The following is a 24,865-nucleotide window of genomic DNA, read 5'->3' on the forward strand; positions in this document are numbered from 1 at the left end:
TATAAAGTGAGCTAAATATTTATCGCATATCACAAAAAACTATTATCAAAATTTTTTTTTTTTTTTTTTTAAATCAAAATAAATTGAATCATTACAAGTATACTTATCACATAAGCATTTATATAGCAGAAAAAATTAGCACAAATAGATTTATTAATTTATCGCAACTTATTTACATTCACATCACAAAGAATCGATGAGAGAGAGAGAGAGAGATAAAAAAAGCATGAAAAGAAAAGAAGAAATTTTCAAAAAATTTCGAAAGACATTGAAATTACAGAAAAAAAATTTTTTAAAGAATTTAAAAATCATTGAAATATATTAATGGGAAAAAAAAAAGAAATGACAATGATTTCATATGTTAAAATTAAAAACTATTATTAAAAAAAAAAGAAAGAAAAATATTGATAAAATTATTCCAATTAATTGTAATTAATAAATTTTGAAATTTACAAAAAAAAAAAAAAAAAATCTTAGGAAAAAGAAAAAAGAAAGAATAAATGAAGGAATAAGCTCATAATTGTTCATCACCCGAAGAAGGTAAAACTTCACTTGGTGATGTCATGTCACCATTTGATCCAATTGACGATGAAATACTACCATCTGTTGATCTAACAATCTTTGGTATTGTTGATAATGTCATCTTAGTTATAGGTTTTTTATTGGTACCACAAGTGATACTATTATTTCTAATTTCAACTCTTTCACCTTCATTGGTACCATCATTTACAAATACAGTTGAGGAATTCTTCATCAATTCAGCAAATTTATTTACTTTAATACCAATATTTGAATGTGTATTTCCGGTTTGTGAGGTTATTGATGCACTGCTTTTACGTTTCATTTCTTCTTTTAAACTCTGAAATATTATTTTATTATGAATGTATGATATAAGTGATAAAAGTGATCATTTTTTTATGAGAATTCATCTCTTCAATGAAACCTTTTTTATTTAATAAATTTCCGTTCAAATAAAAGGTTATTTATGGTGGTACGTTGAGTAGTGAACATCTTAACTTTACTTTATATAAAATAACTTAAAGTAAACTTTCGACTAAAGTAACCTTACGAATGATATCCATATCACTGAGTGTATGTCTCCTCCATAACTCTCGTCGATCACTCATTTTAACATGTGTTTTCATTTTAGATCCATCAATAGATGGAACTTTCTCACAATACTGAGCTACCGGAATCGGCATAGCATCTACCATTTCAGATTCCGAAACTGTCATATGAGATCGATGAAGCTAAAAATGTTTGCTTTTGTAACTTTATTTTAAGGTTTTGCATTAAATTCAAACATTTAAAATTGATTCAAATTTTGAAAAATTACTTCGTATTTCAAATGTTTCTTTATAATTCATTTTACTCCAATTCTATCTTAAATTCAAATTTAAATAAATCAAAATCTTTTGTTCAAATATGAAAATAAGGATGAATATTAATATTTATACTGTGTTTAATTAATATGATAATAAACAGTGAATGAATGAATACCTTTGGCTGACTTTCTGAACGTTTCGTCTCAGTGATAAGCAAATATTGACATGATAAAGGTATTCCAAGCATTACATCTTCCTGATCCCTGGAACCACTACAGCAATCTTCGCTAGTGGATGATTGCATTCCTTGATGAGATCGTTTAAAATGATCAGAAATACCGGAGGAAAAATTAAGTTGTGTTACCTGAACAAATAAATCAAATGTTGAAAATGATACTTTCCTGAATATTAAAACTAAACAACAAGAAAAAAAAATTTTTAATTTTAATATAAAAAAAAAAAATAATCATAACAATTCAAGATTATGATCATAAATAAATGATATGATAAAAAAAGGAAAAAATTCTTTACTATTAAATGATAAAATGTAGTATTAATACTTTCTGCTTTTTTTTTTGTATAAAAGTTAAAAATTTTATTTCTAAAATGACTTACTTCTGCAGCTTCTAAATCAGGATGTCTCGGTGATGCACTAGCATTACGTGTATATGGTGACAAATCACTGGACGCATAATCACTACTTGCAGCAGCCAAATGATCAATGCAAGAAATTGTCACAGGTATAGTTAAAGGTGCAGATGATGTCGTGCTGTAATCAGATGTTAATGATAAAGCATCTGTGGATGAAAATTCTTCTGCTGTTGTTGTCTTCATTGATACTGATTGTGATGATGGCGGTTGTGGTTGTACTGCTGCTGGTGCTGCTGGTGGTGGTGGTGGTGGTGGTGGTTTCTGGAAAAAGAAAAAATGTTAAGTGTAAAAGATTGAAGTATAAATTTTATCAATTATTAACATTTTACTCAATTTAGAAAAAATAATTTTTTTTTTTTTTTAAATTAAAATAATAAAATTAATTTTCAAATAGCAAAAAATAATAATCGTAATACTTCGTCATGAATCTTTTGTGGAAGACAATGCTTCGTTTTCATTCCCATTTCAATTTCACGTCTTTCAAGTGCAGTAGATGCCCATCCTTGAAGTTGTTGTAAACGTCGAATTTTTTCACGTGTTTCAGCGCTTAATACATCAAGCGTTGGTAACGATGCTAAATTAAGATGACGAGAATGATTAACAAGTTCATCCAAATCAGCATCCGTATCATCTAGATCAGCATCTGTACCAGCAATAAAAATTCGTCGTGCAGAACAAATTTCCTAAAAATCAAACGAAATAATTTTAATTTAAATAAAATAAACAAACAAACAAACAAAAAAAAAAAAAAAAAAAAAAGAAATTCATTCAAATCTATGCAATTCAAATAGTATGATTTATTACTTTCAAAAAAAAAAAAAATCTCAAAATTTAAATATTAGTGTTATACTTTTAAAATATCATAGTTTTTATATATGGTAGTAGCAGTAGTAGCACCTATCTACTATCCTATAGCAATGAATTTTACATTAAGTTTAATAAAATTGTTTTAGCTCATTTCTTTTGTTGTTCAACAACAAAAAAAGCCACAAAAATTAGCTACCCATTGTTATTAAAATTTAATTTTAATAAAAAAAATTAATATATATCAAAGTTATTTCGAATTTCGATTAGAATTAAAACTAAAATTGAAATAGTCTAAAAGTAGAATGTAATTAGTATAAAAAAGACCTTTTGTCTTCGACGTCTCATTTCATCTGCTTCCGTACAATTCAGTACATTTCCCGCACTTTCATCTTTTATTTCGCATAAATTGAAGGGAGACGTCACTGTATGACATGTCGAATCATGCGACGAACCAAGCGAAGGCGAATGATCAGCTGATGAACTGGTACCAGCGTACTGCTGCGTGCACTTGCCTAGAGTTTGCTGTTGACGTGACGCTATTTCAGCGTCGATATCACGTTCCTGTAATTCTACAAGATGTAACTTCCGATGTTAGGGAAATGAATGATAAAAATATCTTTACAGAATTCAATTTTCACAAATATATCAAATTAGGATAAAAAAATTATCTCAGATATCAGCAAGTAAAAAAATGATAATCTGATAATCTAAACTGATATAAACCTGATAAACTCCTGTAACTGAATGTTCGGATGTATTAGCAGTACTATCCATTACTCTCGTAACTTTACTTATATTTTGCGTGGATGAAATACTTGGAGCATGAATTGAATGATCACGTAGTTTCTTTCGTTTTTCACGTTTCGAATTGCGTCGCACATTTAAAATCTGTTTTATCTAAAATTGATAATGGTTATGAACAATTATAGTTAGTTATATTTTAGATTAAATTATTAAATATTTGTTAATAATATGCAATAATTAAATGCTATTACTACCTTTCCACTTTTTTGTGCATCCATTAAAGCAATAGCTTCAGCCTCATTAACACGTCTAATTAAATTATGCATATCATTAAATGATGAAGTAGTAATACTGCATTCATTTTCACTATTACCAGTTGCAACATTACTACCAGTAGCAGAATCATTTGATGTGAAAATTTGTGGTGGTACTTCATCATCCATCGTAATATTATCATCAAACATCCAATCACACTATAATCAAAAAGTTTTTAATTTAAAAAATTCAGGAAAAAAAGGAAAGAAAAATAGAAATAATGATAAACAATTGTATAATTTTATAAAATCATATAATAAATTAAAATATATTTGTTTTTCTTTCATTCATGTTTTCTTATTTGTCTTAAAATTAAAAGTTTAAATTTTGAATAGGTAATAGTTTAATTTGTAATTAGTAAGCAATTAAATGAATCATACATATGTAATGAATGTTTCAATAATTTTGCATTGATCAGACATATGTGTCACCATGGTAGCCATATTGTCATCACTTGGCCTTACAATTGATGGACCAAACATCAATGCTAAATTACGCGTTTCCATCTGCAAAAGTATACAGTATGCTTATTTGATTGGCAAATAAGAAATTTCTTAAAAAAGTCTTTCGACTAAATTTCTTTGTTAGTTATCAATTTTTTTTTTTAATGATTATTAAATAAAAGTTCTTTCAAAAAAAAAAAAAAAAAAATTAAAACAAATAATTTAATTGTAAGTTAACCTTATTAACATCGCTGTGTTCAACTACCGCTCTTAAATGTTCCATTAAATATTTCAATGTTTGATAATGAGCAGAAGGAAGTTTACGAGTCTATAAAATAAACATAAATCATTTCATATAAGTTTAATTACCAAAGTATATTTACTTTCAACTTTAAAAAAAAAAAAAAAAAAAAACTTTTTTCTATTAAAGAGAAGAAGCATTTTCCATTTTTCAAAAAAAAAAACTCGCATATTTATTTAAAAAATATATATAAAATCATAAAGGAAAACAAAAATTTTCAGTTTTTTTTTTTTTTGGAAGAACAAATAATTTACTAAATAACGAAGTTTGCGTAATCGTTGTGGATGTGAAGCAATTCGATTTGCATCAATAAAAAATGGATATAATTTATCTGTTAGCAACGGTTCCGGTAATTTACGCAAGAACATTTTTAATAGGCTACTTACAACATTTACATCATTCCATCTTGAATCCGTAAAATCGATCTGAAAAAAATGTAAAAGAAAAGAAAAGGAATTTTTTTTTTTGATTGGTAATTTAATATATTAGTCGAAGTAAATGAATAAAATTAAATTATACAAATGGTTAATATTTTGAATTTTTCTTCTTTTCCAATAGCTAATTATTATGCTTAATTTTTATTCAACATATTATAACATACACTTTTATTGGAAAATATTTTAAATTATTAGCACTTGAATAAAATTTAGTAATGTTTACTTCAATAAAAAAAAAAAAAAAATTAATTCTAAAATTAATTCTATAAAATAAAATTAATTCTATTAAAATGTTAAATGTGAAACTTTTTAATATTTCAAAATGAATTATACATTGAAAGATTGATGATTGTTTCTTTCTTTTACTCTTTTCATCTCTATTTATTTATTTTTCATTCATAAATTTTGTTAATATAAGATAGAAATTTAAGAATTCGTATCTTTTTTTTAAATTTAAATTTCAAATATTTACATTTGCAAAACCACTATTAAGTGTTTCTTTCAAAGCATTCACAGCAGCCGTATTACCCGGAATTCGATAAATGCCAACCGTATCCATACCATTTGCTTCTACTACTTTTACACATAATCTAATAATTAATGGTACCATCTGCAAAAAAAAAAAAATTCAAGAAATTCTATTTTTGTTATAATATAATTAAGATTTAGAAAGGAAAAAAAAATGAAAATGAAAAATTTGAAAATAGAAATTTTCATTTTCATCAAATGAATAATATAATGGAAATTATTAAAATTATTGATATTTCATATTGATTCCATGATTACTTTAATTCTGATAGATAGCACATTTTCAAAAGGAAAGAAAAAAAAAAAATGAAAAAATAAAATGAGTTGAAGAGAAGAAAATGCTAAATTAAAAATGAACATATCAAAATATATGTCATTGTATGAAAATTTAAAATAATATCAATTTAAATCTTATCTTATCTTATCTTCAAAAATCACTGAAAAAAGTTTATTTAGCAAAATAACGAACTTAAAATTATTCCTAACACTTATTAAATGTCAAGAATAATTTTAAGTTAGAATAGTTATATATAATAATGGTAAGAATAATTATATACAATAATTAATGTTAAGAATAATATTAAGAATACATTTAATTAAATAATCAAAATTAAACAAAGCAAATTAGCTAATTTAAATGCTATTTTTAATAATAGTACTCCTCTTACCTGTAATTACTCATATCAAGTTATCCAAGGTAATCTATACATGTATATATATCACAAATCTAATTAGATTAAATAATTAAAATCAAATAATTAAATGAAACATTCAGTTAGCTTATAAAAAAATTGCTAACATTACGTCAACTAATTTTCTCTAAAATTATTTAGTCAAACAACAACAACAACAACAACAACAATAACAATAACAAAAGAAAACTTACATCACCACTACCACTTGTAGGATAATCAACAATTTTTTGACCTAATGCAGATGAATGTTGAGGTGGTTGTTGATCAGATCGACTAGTTGAACATTGTTGTTTTATTGTTTTTGTTTTTTTCCACTTACGAATAGTTTTTGGTGTTGATGTATTGATCGTTTGATCATCTTAAATAACAAAAAATTAAATAAATATAGGAAAAAAAGAACAGATCTAAAAATAGTATCAAATGAAAATTTTAAACAAATCTGATAAATAATTTTTTTTTTTTTTTATCAAATTTGTTTAAAAAAAAAAAAGAAAAAGAGTGCAATAATTTTGTTTATGTATAAAATTGATTATAATTTTTGATACGAAGAAATAAATATATTTCTAATAACACAATGCACAATTATCATTTAACCAATAATATCATTTTGAAAATAACTATGATAAGAAAAAATTATCATAACAATTACTCTTTTTTGTTCATTTCTCTCTCTCTCTCCCTCGAAAAACTTTTCTCTCCTAAAACAATTGCTGAAAATTCATTTCATATCATTAATCTCTTCTTATCATACCATTAGTTGCTACAGTTCCTTCACTGTAACCGGATCCTGAATCAACAGAGGTTCCCGGTTGTAAATTATGATCCATAGATGGTGCAGCAGAACAATATCGTTTATTAATACCTGGTGATGGATAATGTGATGATTTAATTTTATACCTAAAAAATCGTTTTATATTCATTAAAAAATTAATTTTAAAATAATTTAAAAAAGAGAAAACAAAAAAAAAAAGAACATTCTTTTTTGAATGAGAAAAATTGATATGATATGATTAAAAATGAAATTAATAAATTGAAAAGATATATTGAAACTATCATACCTTTGCATAATTAATTTAGTTGTAGCATCACCGGTAACCTGATTTGCACCGGAAATGCTATTATTAGAATCATTCGTACCACAACATTTCACCGTGACTGGAATACATCTGGATGATAACTGAGTTTGATCATTTCGTGAACTATTGATTAGTGATGATTGACCTTCGTCTATTCCTTGTGATTCATATTCATTAACTGTATGAAATCGACTACAACGACTAGTTAAAGACTGTTGTTGTTGTTGTTGTTGTTGATGATGGTGATGATGATGATGATGATGATGATGATGATCTTGTTGAAATTTGTTTAAAAATTTCTGAAATTAACTTTATATAACTATTAAAAAAAGAAAAGAACATTAATGAAAACAATCATTGATATCGAAAGAATAAGAATTATTTAAGATTAAATTATTTAAGAAAAGTTAAATTTAAATATTTGTGAAATATTTTATAATCCTAAAAATATTTAATAAAACTAAATGAATTATTCACAGATCATTGTTAAGAGCTTTTGCAAATGTGTTAGCTATGCTAGTTTTATTTTTTTCTGATATATGGATCAGGTTCATGAAATTATTTTCAGGAAAACTCTAACAATGTAAATTCTATTCATTTCCGGAAAAGAAAAAAATTCCTGCTTTTTTTCTTTTTAACTGATTATCTGTAAAAAATATAATTTCAATTAAATTTGAAATCAAATTTCTAGCAAAAAAAAAAAAAAAAAAAAAAAAGAAAAAGAAAAAATGAAAGAAATAGAGAAAGAAGAGGAATGAGCAAGAAAAGAAAAAGATTCTGTGAAAAAAATCATTTCAAATTCTCTTATATCAAATAAATCTTTAAAAATTATAACAATCTATTCTTCACGGATATCACTTACGTACGTATATACACGTATACTTTAGAAAAAAGTAAATATAAACTTTTAATGTAAACATATTACGAGATGAATATAATGAAATAATTGAAAGAGTATGTAGTAAAATTACATTTTAAATAGTAATCAATCATTAGTTGATGAGAAAAAAAAAAGAAAAGGACAACAAAAGATTCATATGAAAGGATGAAAGTGACACAAAATTGTTTACCTTTCTCCAAAAATATAACTTTTAAATTATTTAGATGCAAAAATATAGAAATTATCAAATGACCTTACCATTATTATAATTAATACTGCTAATAATACAGTAATTAAATCATATTTCAAATAAGAATGGAATTATTTAAATTACTGAACAATAATATTTTAATAATAATATTAATAATAATACTAGTAATAATAATAATAAATAATACTCTGTATGAATTGTTATATGACATCCGTAGTATTTGTGGTAGAATTCGACAAAACTTTGACGATCATAAATTGTCCACCCATGACAAGTAGGTAATTTTGAAGTGCATTTTGATGAGAACGATAATAAAATATGATGGAAATTGAAAGAGGCAAACAAATTCATTGAATAGATTCAATAAGGAATAGTGACAGTTATACTTAAAATAACAATCAAATTGATTCTTCACCGTGTCACCTTATCTCTACAAATGACACTTATGTATATATCAAACAATTTTATGCATTTTAATTGGATATTAGATTTAAAATTTGAACAATTCACTTTATTTCTTTTTTCATTTTCATTCTTCAAAAAAAAAAAGAAAAAAAATTGTTACCAATATTCTTTAATGATTTCAAGTTTTCTTCTTTTTACCAAAAAAAAAAAAAACAGTAATTAACTTTTCAATTTATTACCTAAAGAAATAAATGAAGAGAAAATGTATGAAAGATATGAAATGAAAAGTGTCAACGGAAACAAGACAACAGATTAATAATTTTATATTTCTCAATTAAAAAATGTCCTTCATTTTCAATAATGAGAGAGAGAGAGAGGGAGAGAGAGAGAGAGAGGGAGAGAGAGAGATGAATATATGAGTGTGTCTATTATTATAATCTACCTGTCCCTTTCATTAACCTGTAATTATAGCTAGGAATGGAATAAATGATAGATGAGGTATGGCAATAGTACTTCAAACATACACAACACTCACTCATCAATAATTAATAATAATACTAAAGTGACTTCAGCAGTAGTAGTAGTAGCATAATTGGTCATCTACCAATCATTTATGGTAGATACATTAAGCGAAACATCATAATATCACCTGCAAATTTCATTCAATTCAAATATATACAAAGTAGACAAACATACACACACATACACGCACATACACGCACATACACACATACATACACAGGTAAACACATTGCATGGAACAAATTTATTTCCACCCCAAACTAAAATTTCATCGAATACCTAAAGAGCAATCATAGATGAATAAATGGATGGATGGCCTTTCTTATCCTTTTCATATTTAAAGCTAATTTACTTGGATTATATTGGTCACATACACATACACACACACACACACACACACACACACATACATACATGAATTGTAAAGTTTTCAAATTTATATTATTTTTAGGATTAAAAAAATTCATTCTTTTCATCCTTTTCTCATCATCATCTACACTTCAATTATATCAGATCAATTAAAAATTGTTGAGAATTTATTTCAACGGCATACACAATGAGAAAAATCACCGCCACAACCGATGACAATTACCGCCAAATCTGGTGACAATCATTTCTATTTATTATCGATATAATTATTAGTAAGAAATGACTAGATAAAAAGTATGTAAAGAAGAGAAAGTATTTGTAGTTTATTTGATTGAATTAATGGATAAATCAAATTATAAACATATCTATTTAGGAATATGTTCACATGTCGCTTTCTTTTTAATCAATTATAATTCATATTTTTGAGTTACACATATAAGTTAACAGTGATTAAAAGAGACTGATAAGTTAACAGTAATTGAATGAATTCATATCAAATACTGCTTACAAGGAACTGATAAATTAACAGTAATCAAACAAACTACAATATATTTAAATTCACATAGTATCCTTATAAAGTTGAAGAATTGATAAAATATAAAATTAAAATAAACAATATTTTCATTGGTATAAAATTCATTTAACTAATTTTATTAATTGAAAACAAAAGCTTATTGATAGTATTGAAGAGAAATAAATATAAAATAACATTTGAATAAGAAATTGAAAGGATGTCACAATTATAGATAACGTATGAAGTAAGCTTAGCTTAGCTTAGCTTAGCTTTTTTAACCTAAGCAAATGAACTATTTGGAGTTGCAATGGAAGAATCATTACAGACCAAAGTAAGAAGAAACCAACAGAAAGCAGACAGAAGCTATTTAAATAGTAAATAAAATTAATGAAGCTAAAGCCAAAGCTATCTTTTTCCTCTTTCTCTTTTCAACCATTCATTCATGAAAAGTAATAGTGAGTAGCAGTAGTAGTAGTAGTAGAAGTAAAGTAGTTAGTTAGTTCTGTCATTTCTATTTTCATCCAATATTCTTCCATTCAATCAAATATTCACTTTCATAATAAACAACACCAATGCTATCCGTACGGATATGCTAATGAAGAAAGCAGAAAATATATTTTATTTTGGAAAGAAATAATTTATGAGTGAAGGAAAAAAAACTAAGAAATAAATGAAATGGAAAGGAAAAAAAAAAAGAATTATATAAAATATATTAATGATTATATATTGAATATATGTCAGATAAAATTTAATCTGAAAATATTAAAAAAAAAAATACAACTATGATAAAATAGGTATAAAATAATGATTAATAATAGAATAAAATGGAAAAGTGAATATGAAATACAAATTTTGAATGTAACATTTTTAAAATATTAAACTTTTTTTTTTTTTTTTTTAAATTTTGATAATGGTTGAATTATATCTGATAATTTAATTGATATATAATCAAATATTGAACTTTTAAACAGTTAATATTGTCATTTCTAAAAATTAATAAGTATAAACTATAAGGTATAAATGAAGAATTTTTTTACTATTATATTCTAGAAAATGCTTTTTTGTTAAATTAGACAGAAATTTTTGGTGAAAATATAGATAAAAAGATAATAATAAGAACCAACAAGAACAAAAAAAAAAAAGGTTCAAATTTAAGAGAAAATGAAGAAAATAAATAAAAAAAGAAAAGAAAAGAAATATTATTTATAATAATTTTCATTTAATATAATTGTTGTCATATTTTTCAATTTCAATATCACATATTTTAACCACTGGAAAAAAAAAAAAACAAAACTAGAAATGAAGCAATGCTTTTCAGGTTTTAAATTTCATTTTGGCAAGCAGTAATAGCAAATAATAAATATAAAATATGTGGCATTGTAAATTTCTTTCTTTCTTTCTCTCTTTTTTAAAAAGTAAACAAGAAAATTTCGCCTGCAATTCATTGTGATTAAAGAAAAAAGAAAAACGACAAATTTTTAGGCAGAAGAAAGAATTTTCATATATATTATATATGTGTGTGTGTGTGTGTCACCTCAAAGTACTGAATATTTGACATTATCAGTGATATATGCAAAAATATCAGAGATAATTTGCGACTTTTACACGATGATAATAGATAGAGTCCCTCTCTCTCTCCCTCTCCTCTCTCTCTCTCTCTCAGTATAATATAAGATTTAGGACTACCTTAAATAGTACTTTATTGATTTTAATTAATATTTAAATTGATGAATAAACTTTGTTAACAATTTTTATTTGATCTATTTTATAACATTAAAAAATTTGCGATCATTTTTATTTCCAAATGAAAAAAAGCCAAAAGTGCAAAATGTCAAATAAGACTTAAAAGATTAATTTAAGTTAATATTATACTAAATGACATTGAAATTTTGATTAATTATGGTCAATTATACATCCTTCTAAATATTTAAATTATAGTAACCAAAAGAAGAAATTTACTCTTTAACATTTTAAAGTTATTGTAAGTAACTCTTCAACCTATACAAATTGTCTTTTTTAATACAGCAATGCAGAAGTCTTTAAAAGAATTCATTTCTTCTTGAAAAAATAAAAATAAAAACCCTTTCTAGGCATGCAAAATCAATTTCTTTCAAACTAAAAAAAAAAAAAAAAAAAAGAAAAAAAGGAAAAATTCATATTTCATCAATTTTAAAAAGAAAAAATGGGAAATAAAAAGCAGTAAAATGAAATTCGAATAAACTATAAATAAAGCTAATATGAAATACATTCATCAACGCTCAATCATTTTCATTTTAATTTAATTAAAAATGAAAAAAAAAAACGCCAATATTATCGTCAACAACAGCCATCATTTAACAACAAAAAATTCACTAAAAATTTCTAATTTTCATCGCCACTTATATATTACATTTATCATTGGTAATTACAATGTTAGTTAAACTGTAAAATTCCTTTCCACAAAAAAAAAAAAAGAGAAAAAAAGAAGAAAAAAAAATTGTAAAATTTTGAAAAAAAATTATTGATTAGAAATGAGAAAAAAGACAATTTGTCATTAATAGATAAGTGATAAAATTAGATAAATTAAAGCTAATTGATAAGATATGCTTATTTGATTAGATTAAAATTTAAATAACACAAATTAATGCAAATAAATATGAAATTTTTTTGAAATCAAAAATATATCAATTAGATTTGTTTTAATTTATGAAATTAACAAAAATAAAAATTGAATGAAAGAATTTTGGTGATAAGTAAATTTTCAGTGTTAATCTATTATTAAAGATGAATAACAATAACATAATAAGAAATAATTAATGATCACAACTCTAATAATCATAATAATTTTTTTTTTAAAGCAATTAATTGTGATTGGATGCTTATGTTGTTTACAACTATTTCTTTTACTTTATTTAGCACAAAAATAAAGTAAAGCAATTCATTAGTTGGAATCATAGAGAGAAATGATAAATTTAATGAAATGCAGAAGAAGAGTAAATAATAATAATAATAATAATAATTTGATAAAGAAAGAGGATGAAGAAGATAAAATGTGATAATTTAGCATTTTTAGCTAAAAATGATATTAGCAAAATGGCATTCATTAATATAATTAATTATACTTATAGCACTTGGCTAACTATTATTCTCTTATTATCATTAATTATCAATCATTATCAAATTACTCAATGATTAACTCTTAATTTTCGTAAAAATTTTTGTATTTGATATGGAAAAATAAAATTTAACTGTACATTTAACAAATGCAATAATCATTATTTGCTCTAATTACTTATTAAAATAATCAATTTCGATTAATTCCACCAATAATTTGAAATAATTGTCAAATTTAACTTTTGTTAAATTTTTTAAAAATTTTCTCTAAATATTCATCAGAAAAAAAAGAAAAAAAGAAAACGATTGACTAAGTATTGAATTGAATCGGATAGAAAAGTATTATAGAAGGAAGCAAAAGAAGGATAAAAGGACAGAAATGAGACTGAATAGATTTTCATAGCCTAGGCCTGAAACGAATGCCATAAGGCTCACTAAACTATTGCTAGAATGTAATGGGTAAGGATAATGCAATTGGAGCAATGACAAGTTAGGCCTTAAAGTAGATTTATTGAGAGTATTAGGCCAGGCCTATACTCTTACTTACCTGCCAAAACATCTACTCTAACCCTTCCCTCTCTCTCTCTCCCTCTCCCTCCCTCTCTCTCTCTCTCTCTCTCTCTCTCTTTGTCATATGATAAAAATGTGAGGAACAGAAGCAATTAAGCGGAATATAGCATTTCGGATATGTATTATTGTTGTTGCCTTGAACAGAGGAAAATAATTAATTGAAGGACAATTAAAATTTGTCGCATTTGAAATGAAATAATAAACTAAATTTAAAATTATTCTATTAAAAATGATTGCTAATAGTGAATTATCATGAAAAATTTCAATTAATTCATTTATAATTAAAAGAAATACATTTAATAAATTCATAGAAGGAATTAAGGTAATTAATAAATGGTAAAGTATTCAAATTTTTTAAGTATTAAAACTGAACAATTTAGGTGTTAAAAAATTAGACAATTTAAGCATTGAAAGAAAAATAATTTAAATATTAAAAAAAAAATAGAACAATTGGAATGGAATTAATTTTTTGTGATATTGCAATTAGCCACAGAGAAAGGTGACTTACACTTACTTTTATATTTATATATTTCTATCCGAGTAATGAGATTTAAAAAAAAAAAAAATAAATAAATAAATAAAAACTTTGAATAATACAAAATAATTTATCAAAGATGCTAATTATAAAAAGATAACAATTTCAGATATGCTAATTAATATTTCAAAAAATCCTACTATCATCAATTGAGATTAATAATAGTAAAGTGGTTGCACACGTAGTATTACGTAATAAATATTAATTAATTAATTAAACATTTGGATTGCTAATGTAATTAAATAAAATCATTTAGCTAATTTCAAGCATTTCAACAAAATATAATCAGTATTTCAATTAATTGATGATGAGTCATACATTTTGTCAACAAAATTTAATAATGATTTATCTATTATTAGCTAATCAACTGACAGCTAATCAAATAAGCAATTAATTTCAATTTATCAAATTTTAGTATTCTCATCGAATGAGCTAATTATAGTAAATTATTAGCAATTATCAAAGAGCATTTCAATCATAGAAATTAATTTTCGCTAATTGTAATATTATTGATAAAATGAATGAAAAAGCTAATTAAAGAAAACATTTTCATAATAAAAAATATATATAATAATGAAATATTATTAGCAAATATATAAAAAATATTTCTAAATTCGTTAAATTTTTTTCAACGAACAAACAAATTTTTAATTATTTAGTTTTACTTTTTTTTTTTACTCTAATTATTTAGTTTTAGTAACTTTTGTTTAGTATAAATGTATATCAATTTTTAGTTGTTTAATTTATTAATGTTAACTGTTTTTTTTTTTTTTGATATTTAATGTACATTTTAATAATTGAAATGTGTTGAAATTAAATTAATTGATAAGCTTATGAAATTAAATTAATTAATAAGCAAAATGTATTTTAAAAAATGTGTGCAATTTTGTGGTAAATTTTGCATATTTAATATTAAAACAGTAGTTAGTAGAATTTTGAAATATGTTGATGAAAGTAAGTTATGCTTGACGTGAGTTGACGTATTCAATGACAATGAAGTTGACAGTAAGATGAAAGTAAGTTATGCTTGACGTGAGTTGACGTATTCAATGACAATGAAGTTGACAGTAAGATGAAAGTAAGTTATGCTTGACGTGAGTTGACGTATTCAATGACAATGACGTTGACAGTAAGATGAAAGTAAGTTATGCTTGACGTGAGTTGACGTATTCAATGACAATGACGTTGACAGTAAGATGAAAGTAAGTTATGCTTGACGTGAGTTGACGTATTCAATGACAATGACGTTGACAGTAAGATTTTGTGAATAAATAAATTTTTTTCCACGCAATGAATCAGCGAATTAATGGCACTGTCTAATGCATAAATTTAAAAAAAAAAAAAAAAAAAAGGAAAGAGAGAGAAGGAAAATTTGATACCTAAGTGAAATGATAGATCATTTTTCATTTGCAGAATTTTTCAAAAACAAATCTTTTTTCTTTTGCTAAAATTACTTAATTACTATTAATTTAATTAGTGTTAAATATACTAGAATTTAAGTAAAATTTGAAAAAAAAAAAAAAAAAAAAACAGAGAGAGCAAAAAAATAAAAATAAGATATTGCAGAAAAAAAAGTGGAAAAATATTTCTAAAAGTATTTCAAAAAAATTATAATCATTGATTTGTATGAAAAATGATTACTTTATTTTCTTCATTTTTCTATAAATAACAATGATGATGAAATTTTAGAAAGTAAACAAATCATATGTCACAGTATAAATTATACTCTAAAAAGTAATAATTCAAATGATATTAATAAAATAAAATATGAATTTTTTCTTTTTTTTTTTTTTTTTACGAAATAACCAACAAATAATATTTTTAAAAAATTTCAAAAATAAACTTTGAAAAAAAAAAAAAAAAGAATTCGAAAAAAGAAAAAAGTTTTACTGAAAAGATATAAAGAAATTTCTTCACATTTTTTTTTTTTGAAATTGTTAATTAAAAAAGAAAAAAAAATTAAATGAGAAAAGAGAAGAAATAACAAACCGAATTATTTAATTCTAATTTTGAATCAATTGAGGAATTATTCGATGGTACTTCTTCAGCAATACCTTTTGTAGAAGCCGCAGAAATAGTGCCATGGTCACTTTGTGAGCTAATTAAATTAGCAGAAGCAAAACGAATAATTTCAATCCATTTTAACATATCATCTTCACTGCAATAAATATTTTAAATATAACTAAAATTTCCCTCTAAATTCTTTTTGGATTTTTTTTTTTTTTTTTTTTTTGAATTTGAAATTCGGCAATTTCTTTGAATGTAAATATTTCTTTTTCAATTTTTATATCTCTTCCCACTTCAATAAAATGTTAATAAAATTTATCAAATGAGTTAAATTTTTCTCATATCTATGCTTTTTAAAATGATATATATATTTCAAAAAAAAAGGCATCAAAATATATGATTAGAAAAAAATTCTTTTTTTTTAAAAAAAAAAATACTAATTGCTTTTTTAAGAGCTAAATATATCAAAATTATTAATTGTTTATTGATTTATTGATGATGAATAAATAAATAAAGTAGTTATTTGATAAGTAAACAATGATAGTATTAGAAGTAGTCGGACTAACATTTAAAACACATTATAAATTAAGGAATAATTTTGTTGATAAAAATATATAATTTATTTTTCTATAATTACAATTTAATTAAACCAATTGTAATCTTATGCATTAGATATAGATAATTGATAAATGATATGATATCACTTTTGATTATCATTAATCAAATTTTCCTTTTTGTCTTCGTAAAAATATTTACCAATAAGCCTGGAAATGATGTTCAGTTTGTTGTTGAGTTATCACACGAAATATGTGCGCTTTTTTGTTATCTTTTAGGCGGCAATATTCATATGCTATATCAATGATAGCTGATTTCAGATCAATTTCACGAGCATCCGATGGAATATTCAATAACTGTAATTAATATTATTTAATTCTCAAACAATCTCAATTATCATTAATCTTTTTCTTAAATCTCTTAGATCTAATTATTGGCAGTAATTAAAAGTTTATGCTAATTATAAAAAAAAAAAAACATTTAGTAAATTTTTTAAATTTCAGTAATTTCATAGAAATAAAAGAAGAAGAAAATGTGTTGAGATTTACTAAAAAATTTAGTTAGTTGATTTGAGAGTGAAATCTTTTTCAATTGAAATTAAATTTAAGTCTAACTTTCTCCTATTATTTTACTAAGTTCAATACTCTTTTTTCTTTTTTGCACTGATAGAAATGAATTAAATTTAAAAAGTGAAACATTTCGTAGTATTATTAATAGCAACAAATAGAAGAATAACTTTTAGTTTATATTATTTTGCTAAAGGAAAGCTTTTATCGCAGCTAAATAATATCCAAATTTAAAGTTAGCTTAATTTAAATTAATTCAAAGTTAAGAAAGAAAAAGATAATAGAAATAAATTTGAATTAATTTTATTATTTGTGCATTATGTGAATATTCAAATATATTTTTGCATGTATTACTACTATAAGTACATATATTTCAAAGAAAAAAAAAAAACCTAATTATTAAGTTTAAAGAAAGATATTTGATTATATTTTGCAGTAATGCAAAATATAAAATTAGCAAAAATTTTCAATAGAATAATTTCAAAGAATAATTATATATTATTTAAAATAAACTTTGATATACTTCAATAAAATGCTTCATTTATAAAGAATTTATTGTACAACAATAAAAACTATTATTTTATTTTTAAATTTTGAAGATAAAATTCAAAAGGACTGATCCATTATTTCAATGGTGAAGAAAGTAAATTAGTAAATTATTCAAAAAAGAAAATAAATAGAAATTTAGAATAAGCATCTAATCATAGAATCATCACAATGCACTACTATTAGCATACATCGAAGAAGCATAGCTAATAAACATTTGCTAGAAATCAATCAGATCAATTTCACACTGATAGAATTGAATTTAACAAAAAAAAAAAAGAAAATTTTTTTTTTCTTTTCAACTATTTAGCTAAAGTACAATGGCGCTATTTGTATTCATTTCCTTGTTTAATAAATAAACATGTATGTCATTTTGTTTACTAAATAAAAGCCATTTTGTTTACTAAATAAAATTTATTATTTTTATCATTGTTCACTTATCATTTCCAATTTATCAATATTTTGCGCATATTATAAATTATAAAGTTGAGATAATTTATTTAAATGATTGCTGCAGTTGAAATTTTATCCAATATAAAAATTAATTTTTATTAAAAATACAAATAAATGCAACAATGATAAATTTTCATTTAAATCATAAATAAATTCAACTTTTTCTAGTTTACCAATAATCTTTTAAAATTTAAACTATTAATAAAATTATTCATATTAATAACAGCGTTTTTTTTCTTTTTTTTTTTTGATAAAAAATTAATTCCAAATTTATGGTTGACAATAATTTTTGATAAAATAACAATAATAATAAAAATGAAATGAAATGAAATTGAATAATTGAAAGAAATTGCATAAATAAGAATTAAACATTTTGCCAAAAAAAAAAAAAAAAAAAGAAAAAAGAAAAATCAAACTTTTTCATGCGTTTCGTCATTGATATGTGAGCTTAGTTGACAGCAAAGATATAATTTAGTACCATGAAGTACTGCCCAATACACTGTCCACTTGTGTCGGTCATTTTTTAGTGATTCACCCATGGCCACTTCCTATAAAATGACATATCATTTTGACTTGAAAAAAAAAAAAATATTTGGAAATTCTTAATTTTTCTTTCTCTTTTAATCATCATTCAAAAAACAGACATTTTTATAAAAAAAAAAAATCGATTTATTACATAGTGAATTCATAACAATGATTTTGTCAACATAATGTAAACATGTAAACTTTTACGTGATCTAGACGTATCGATGTAGCTAATATAGTAAATATAAAGTTAGATTCATGAAATGTTAAGAGTATCGAATAAAAAATTAAAATTTAAAATGTTAAGGTTTTTCTTTTTTTTCAAAAATTCTATTTACTAACTTGATGCATAAGTTGGCCCTGTTTTTGAACATCACCTAGACGTATCGGTGTAGCTAATAAGGATGTACTAATCGGCGCTGTTGTCGCTGTCGTTGAGCGTTTTAGACGACGACGTGATGGAAATCGTACAGTAGTAGTAGGTGAGATTGTCGTTTCACAATGTTTCGACTGTAAAACTTTTTTCTTTTTCTTTTTTAATAAATAACTCTCTTGAAATGTTTTCTCGTTTGTTTGTTTGTTTTTTTTTTTTTTTGTTTTTTTGTAAACAATTCAAAATTAAATTAGAAATGTGTAAAGTAATCGTTATACAATATCTTCATAAGTTTATTTACTTTTATTTTATTTTTATTTGATTAATAATAATAATAATAATTAAAAATAATAATTTCAATAATAATAAAAATAATAGCAATAAATAACAATAATAATAATAAGAAGAATGATTTCTTCACATATTACTTTATCATTTATAATAATAAAAAGAAAAATAAATAAAAAGAAAAAAAAAAAAAAACAAACTCTTAGCAAAAATAATGACTGATCATAAATTGATGTTGGTGCTCGCAGCTGTTAAAATTTTTTTTTTTTTTTTTAAAAAAAAACACAAAAGTTAATCAACAGACTCTTTTTTTTTTTTTTTTTGTTTTAAGGGAACAAAAATATATATTTTAAGGGAACAATTATTTATATCTTTATTTCACGTATAACTTATTATATTTAAAAGTATACTTATCAAATATACCATAATATATTTTAAGTAATAGCGCAAAAAGAAACAAAAAAACAGATGTGAATTTACATAATTGCTAATTTATATATAATTTAATATAATTCACTAATTTATATACAATTTAATATAATTTGGTAATTTATATATAATTTGATATAATTAACTAATTTATATATAATTTACATAATTTACACAATTATTTATACATTTATAATGCATAAAGCAAAATAAATACTATTAAATTTAAACACTGTACAACAAAAGAAAAAGAAAAAATTGAAAATTAATAAACAGCAAAATAAAAAAGAAAAAAGAAAAATGCTATAAACCTAATTCATTCAATTATTAATTATAAATTAAAATTATTATTAATTCTTAACCAATAAAAAAGAAACTTTTTTAAAGAAAAAATAAATAAATAAATCATATATTGGTGTAAAAAATTATTTTTTTTTTTTATTTTCTACATATGTATATTATTAATTAGTGCAAAAATAAATTATAATATTTTAATCATTATAATTAATAATTAATATATCATTTAATTAGTGCAAAAATAAATTTTAATATATTTAATTTTCAAATTTAATTAAAACCTGTGTATCACTGGAAGAAAAAAAACTGATAAAGCGTTGAATGCGATGCGTGGTTGCTGGTATATGAACGCTTGTTGAAGCGCTATGATTTGGAGCATAAAATATTGATGATGTTGTTTTGGCAAGTACTGGTGATGATAATGATAAGCAATCACCACCACAACTACTATCATGTAATACCTCTGATGATAACACACGCCTGCAAAAGTATTATTAAAAAAAAACTATTTTCAAAAATTCTTTTAAAATCAACAAAAAGAAAAAAGAAAGGAAACCAACTGTTGCAGTTTTCTTACTGATTTTTCTTGTTTTATTCGAAAAAAAGAAAAAAAAAAAAAAAACAAAGAAAATTGAATTTAAAATTGCAAAAGCCTTTTTTTTTTATGAAAAATTTTTCAAAAATTTTAAAATAATTTACAATATTTTTATTCTAAGTAAAATAAAATTAATATTATTTAATAAAATAAAAAATGATATGAAAAAGAAGATTTTTAACAAAATTTTGCGCAAATATTAAATTTATCACATGACAAATTTTTTAAATTTTTGCTTTTTTGTTTCTGCAATATTTTAAAAGAATTATTATTTGATGACAGGAAATTATTTCTGTTTAATTCATAATTTATTGATTAATATTGTAGTAGTAATTAATTATTATTATTAATGAAAAAAAAAAAAATAAAATGAAATAAAAGAATTATGAGTTTTATACAAATACTATAGCATATTTTAATTTTATAGAAGTGAACATTTCAAATAATTAAAGTACTTTTTTTTTTGTATTAAGTAAAATAAAATTGATGGAAAAATGCATGTTTTTATTTTATGTTACGAATAAATATTATATGAAATGAATGTTGAAAATTTTAATTAAAAATTAGCTTAGTTTATAATTTAAAATTTTAAATAACATTTTATGGTAAAATTTTTGGAAAATATAATTATTCAAATAATAGAGAGATAAGATGACACCAGAAAACTTGTTTAAAGCTTAAGAAAAAAGTGAATTAAAAAGAAGGAAAAAGAAGAGAAGAAAGAAAAGCATACAAAAGCAATTTTGGAATTTAAATTATCCACAATTCCATCTAAATCCAAGGGCAAATTTTCCGGCTTTTAATTGAATTGATGAAATGATTTTAACGGTTTTTCAATTTTTGGAATAAGAAATGCAAAAAAAAAAAAAGAAAAAACTTAGCAAAATGATAGCAATAAAAATTAAATGAAAAGATGAAAAAAAAAAAGAAAAAGAAAAGAATAAAAAGCAAAAGCAAAACAAAAAACATTTCAATGAAATAACAATAAATTGAGCTATTTTAATTGATTTAAACGTTATCAGAGGAAAAAGAATAAAACTTTTTGAAACATTTTCGATGTTATTTAATATCAATAAATTAAATGAATGTTATCACTTTTCAAATTATTTCTTTCATTATGTAAAATGTTTTATATGAAAGTAAAAAAGAAAGGAAAAAAAAAGAAAAAACTAAAATATTTTGGAGCAAATATTATTTTAGCAATTGTAGAAATAATTTTATTTAAAATTTCTAAATAGAATTCTTTGTTTTTTTTTTTTTTTTTTTTTTAATGGCAATCTTTCTTTATAAAAAAAAAAAAAGGAAAAAGAATGAAAAATGCTAAATGTATTGATTTTCTGAATTTAAATAAATTAATTGACATTTCATTAATAAAACCTTTTATGACTTCTATGAAGTAATGCTTATTTCTTTAATATTTTAATGAATTTTATTATGAAGAATATATTATCGCTAATTATTATTATTATTACTATTACTATTACTATTACTATTACTATTATTACTACTACTAGTTAAATTAGCTGAGAAATAAAAGAAATAATTATTAAATTTTTTTTTTCAAATTTAAATTGAAATAAAAAAAAAAAGTGTCAACTATATTTGTATTTGTATCAACTACATTTCAACTATATCTGATGATTGATTCGAAAAAAAAAAAAAAATGTAAAAATAATTTTCAAAGAATGAAGAAAATTAGCAAAATGAAATGAACTGTAAAAAAAATTTAAATTGGATAAAAGGATGAAAATGTAGCGTAGCATTTTTACCAATTTTTTTTTTTTTCTTTTTTGATTATAATGAAATGATCGAATCAGAATTCATTCATTGTTATGCAGCGCAAAAAAAAAAGATTTTAATGGTAAAATTGGTATAGAAGAGTAAAGGGGAAAATAGAGAGAAGAAACAGGTAAGAAGAATGAATAATGAGCTCTTCATTTAACCTTACCCATAGCCTTACCCTTACCCTTACCCTTATCCATATGTCATAGCCCACCCTTTTTTCTATTGCCCATTATTAGGACGCTTAAATATTTGTCGTCCCATCTGGTACCATACACAAATAACTAAGTGCCAGATGAAATGAATCAAAAGAAAAAAAAAAAAGTTTATGAAATTTTCAATTGAAAAAAAGAAATTATTCACTAATGTTGTAAATTTTTAGTTTTATAAAACATCTGAATTGCAACCATAGCAAATTATAGATCGATAAATGGCGGAAAAATTAAATAATAAAATATACTAAAAGAATGAATAATACTCGAACATTTAATTTTAATTTTAAATTTTATCAAAAAAGTTTCATTTTTTTTTTCTCTCAAATAAGCAAGCATTTATAGTATTGTTGACATTAGTGTGACCTTGCTTCTACCATTAGGTGACATTCTGAAGAGATGGAAGAAGTGGGCAAAGGAAAAGAATTTTTTTTTTTTTTTTTTTGCTAATGAAAGATAAATACAAATTTTTGATTTGAAATGTAAAAGAGAAATGGCGCAAAAAAAAAAGGAAAGAAACGATGAGTAATTAATAAAGTAATTAATTTTTAAATTTCAAAAAATCTTTTTTTCATTTTTTTTTTTTTTTGCTTTTCCTTTTTTTATTAGCTCAGTGTTGTATTTTCTTTTGTTTTTCTTGAAAAATTTAAAAAATTCACCTTTTTTAAAAAAAAAAAAATTTAAACAAAATAAACAAAATAAATTGAAGAAAATCTTTTGTGCATAAAATCAATTAACAAAGATATGATTATATGAATTGTAAAATATTAAAATTAATGAAAAATTTTTGAAATCGTTTAAAATGAAAATGAAAAAAGAATGAATTGATTATAATGAAATAAAATGATAAAGAAGAAATGAATTATACAATGTCTCTTTTTTACAAAATAAAATAAAAAAGAAAAGAAAAACAATGTTTCTATGTTACTAAGCCATTACAAAAAGATTTGAAATAAAATTTGTATAAAAACATACGATTTGAAATTAAAATTTTTAATTTACCAAACAAAAATTATTCCTTCTAGTGTTAATCATAATTCATTTAAAAAAAAAAAAAAAGAAATTATATGCAAATTTTTTCAATTTATGATAAATTAAATCTAAAGAGATTGTAATATATTCATATCTTTAACAAAAATTGCGATAAATAATTTCTCAAAAATATCTCAGTGATTATAAATTCTCACTTGTTTATTTACCTTTTTTCATCTCTTACCAAATTCATTTGTAAATAGAAATAAACATAAACAGTCCAAAGTTTTGAGTTTAAAAAAAGCTACAAATTTTATTCGTATATGTGTGTGTGTGTGTGTGAGTATGAGAGGAGACATGTGACATCAACAGGTAATTTGAAAAGCATTACCTGAGCCGGATGACAACTTCCATTGATGCTACCATCATTAGTGACAATTCTTGAAACTCTACAAAACTAGATTTTGTGACAAATATAACTAAACGGAACGAATAATCTCTAAACATCCACTAAAATACTTCCTCTCCTATTCTCTCCCATTGTTACCATCAAAATTACCTAATCCATCCGATAAACTTTTAAAGAAAAAAAAATTTTTTTTTTTCTTTAGCACAAATTATAATGCATAATTTGAAAAAAACTATTCTTTAGATCAAGAAAAAAAAAAAAAAAAAGAAAATATGGAAATTGTTCAATTAGCCAAAAATGTCACATCAAATTCTCTTCGCGACAATCTTTTCTGCGATAAGTTTTTCCTATCAACGTTTTATGTCTCTGTGATTAACCACAAGTTTTGAAGAGATTATATTTATTTGTGGATAATACTTGAAAATGCATCAATTT

The 24,865-nt window shown here is 22.9% G+C and overlaps 1 protein-coding gene across 5 annotated transcripts in view; it reads right to left on the reverse strand.

The window, feature by feature from the left end:
- Positions 1–514: 514 nt before the first annotated feature.
- Bma-pac-1 overlaps positions 515–24,865 on the reverse strand; it is a gene marked incomplete at both ends in the record, with an annotated part of 48,785 nt that continues 24,434 nt past the window's right edge. For 3 of the 5 annotated variants that reach the window (XM_043076365.1, XM_043076366.1, XM_043076367.1), the window contains 20 exons: positions 834–859; positions 1,070–1,250; positions 1,501–1,689; positions 1,941–2,237; positions 2,393–2,659; positions 3,108–3,344; positions 3,507–3,680; positions 3,782–4,000; positions 4,223–4,348; positions 4,524–4,613; positions 4,841–5,011; positions 5,496–5,633; positions 6,438–6,604; positions 6,998–7,143; positions 7,305–7,621; positions 16,411–16,579; positions 17,185–17,339; positions 18,965–19,096; positions 19,416–19,583; positions 20,742–20,940. In XM_043076365.1, coding sequence (XP_042932299.1) covers positions 834–859; positions 1,070–1,250; positions 1,501–1,689; positions 1,941–2,237; positions 2,393–2,659; positions 3,108–3,344; positions 3,507–3,680; positions 3,782–4,000; positions 4,223–4,348; positions 4,524–4,613; positions 4,841–5,011; positions 5,496–5,633; positions 6,438–6,604; positions 6,998–7,143; positions 7,305–7,621; positions 16,411–16,579; positions 17,185–17,339; positions 18,965–19,096; positions 19,416–19,583; positions 20,742–20,940 — 3,568 coding nt within the window. Of the gene's footprint in view, positions 860–1,064; positions 1,251–1,500; positions 1,690–1,940; positions 2,238–2,392; positions 2,660–3,107; positions 3,345–3,506; positions 3,681–3,781; positions 4,001–4,222; positions 4,349–4,523; positions 4,614–4,840; positions 5,012–5,495; positions 5,634–6,437; positions 6,605–6,997; positions 7,144–7,304; positions 7,622–16,410; positions 16,580–17,184; positions 17,340–18,964; positions 19,097–19,415; positions 19,584–20,741; positions 20,941–24,865 lie in introns of all 5 variants that reach the window. The other 2 variants (XM_043076363.1, XM_043076364.1) reach the window with 1 other exon arrangement.

The sequence above is a fragment of the Brugia malayi genome (assembly GCF_000002995.4).
Source record: "Brugia malayi strain FR3 genome assembly, contig: Bm_v4_Chr1_scaffold_001, whole genome shotgun sequence".
Taxonomy (NCBI): Eukaryota; Metazoa; Nematoda; class Chromadorea; order Rhabditida; family Onchocercidae; genus Brugia; species Brugia malayi.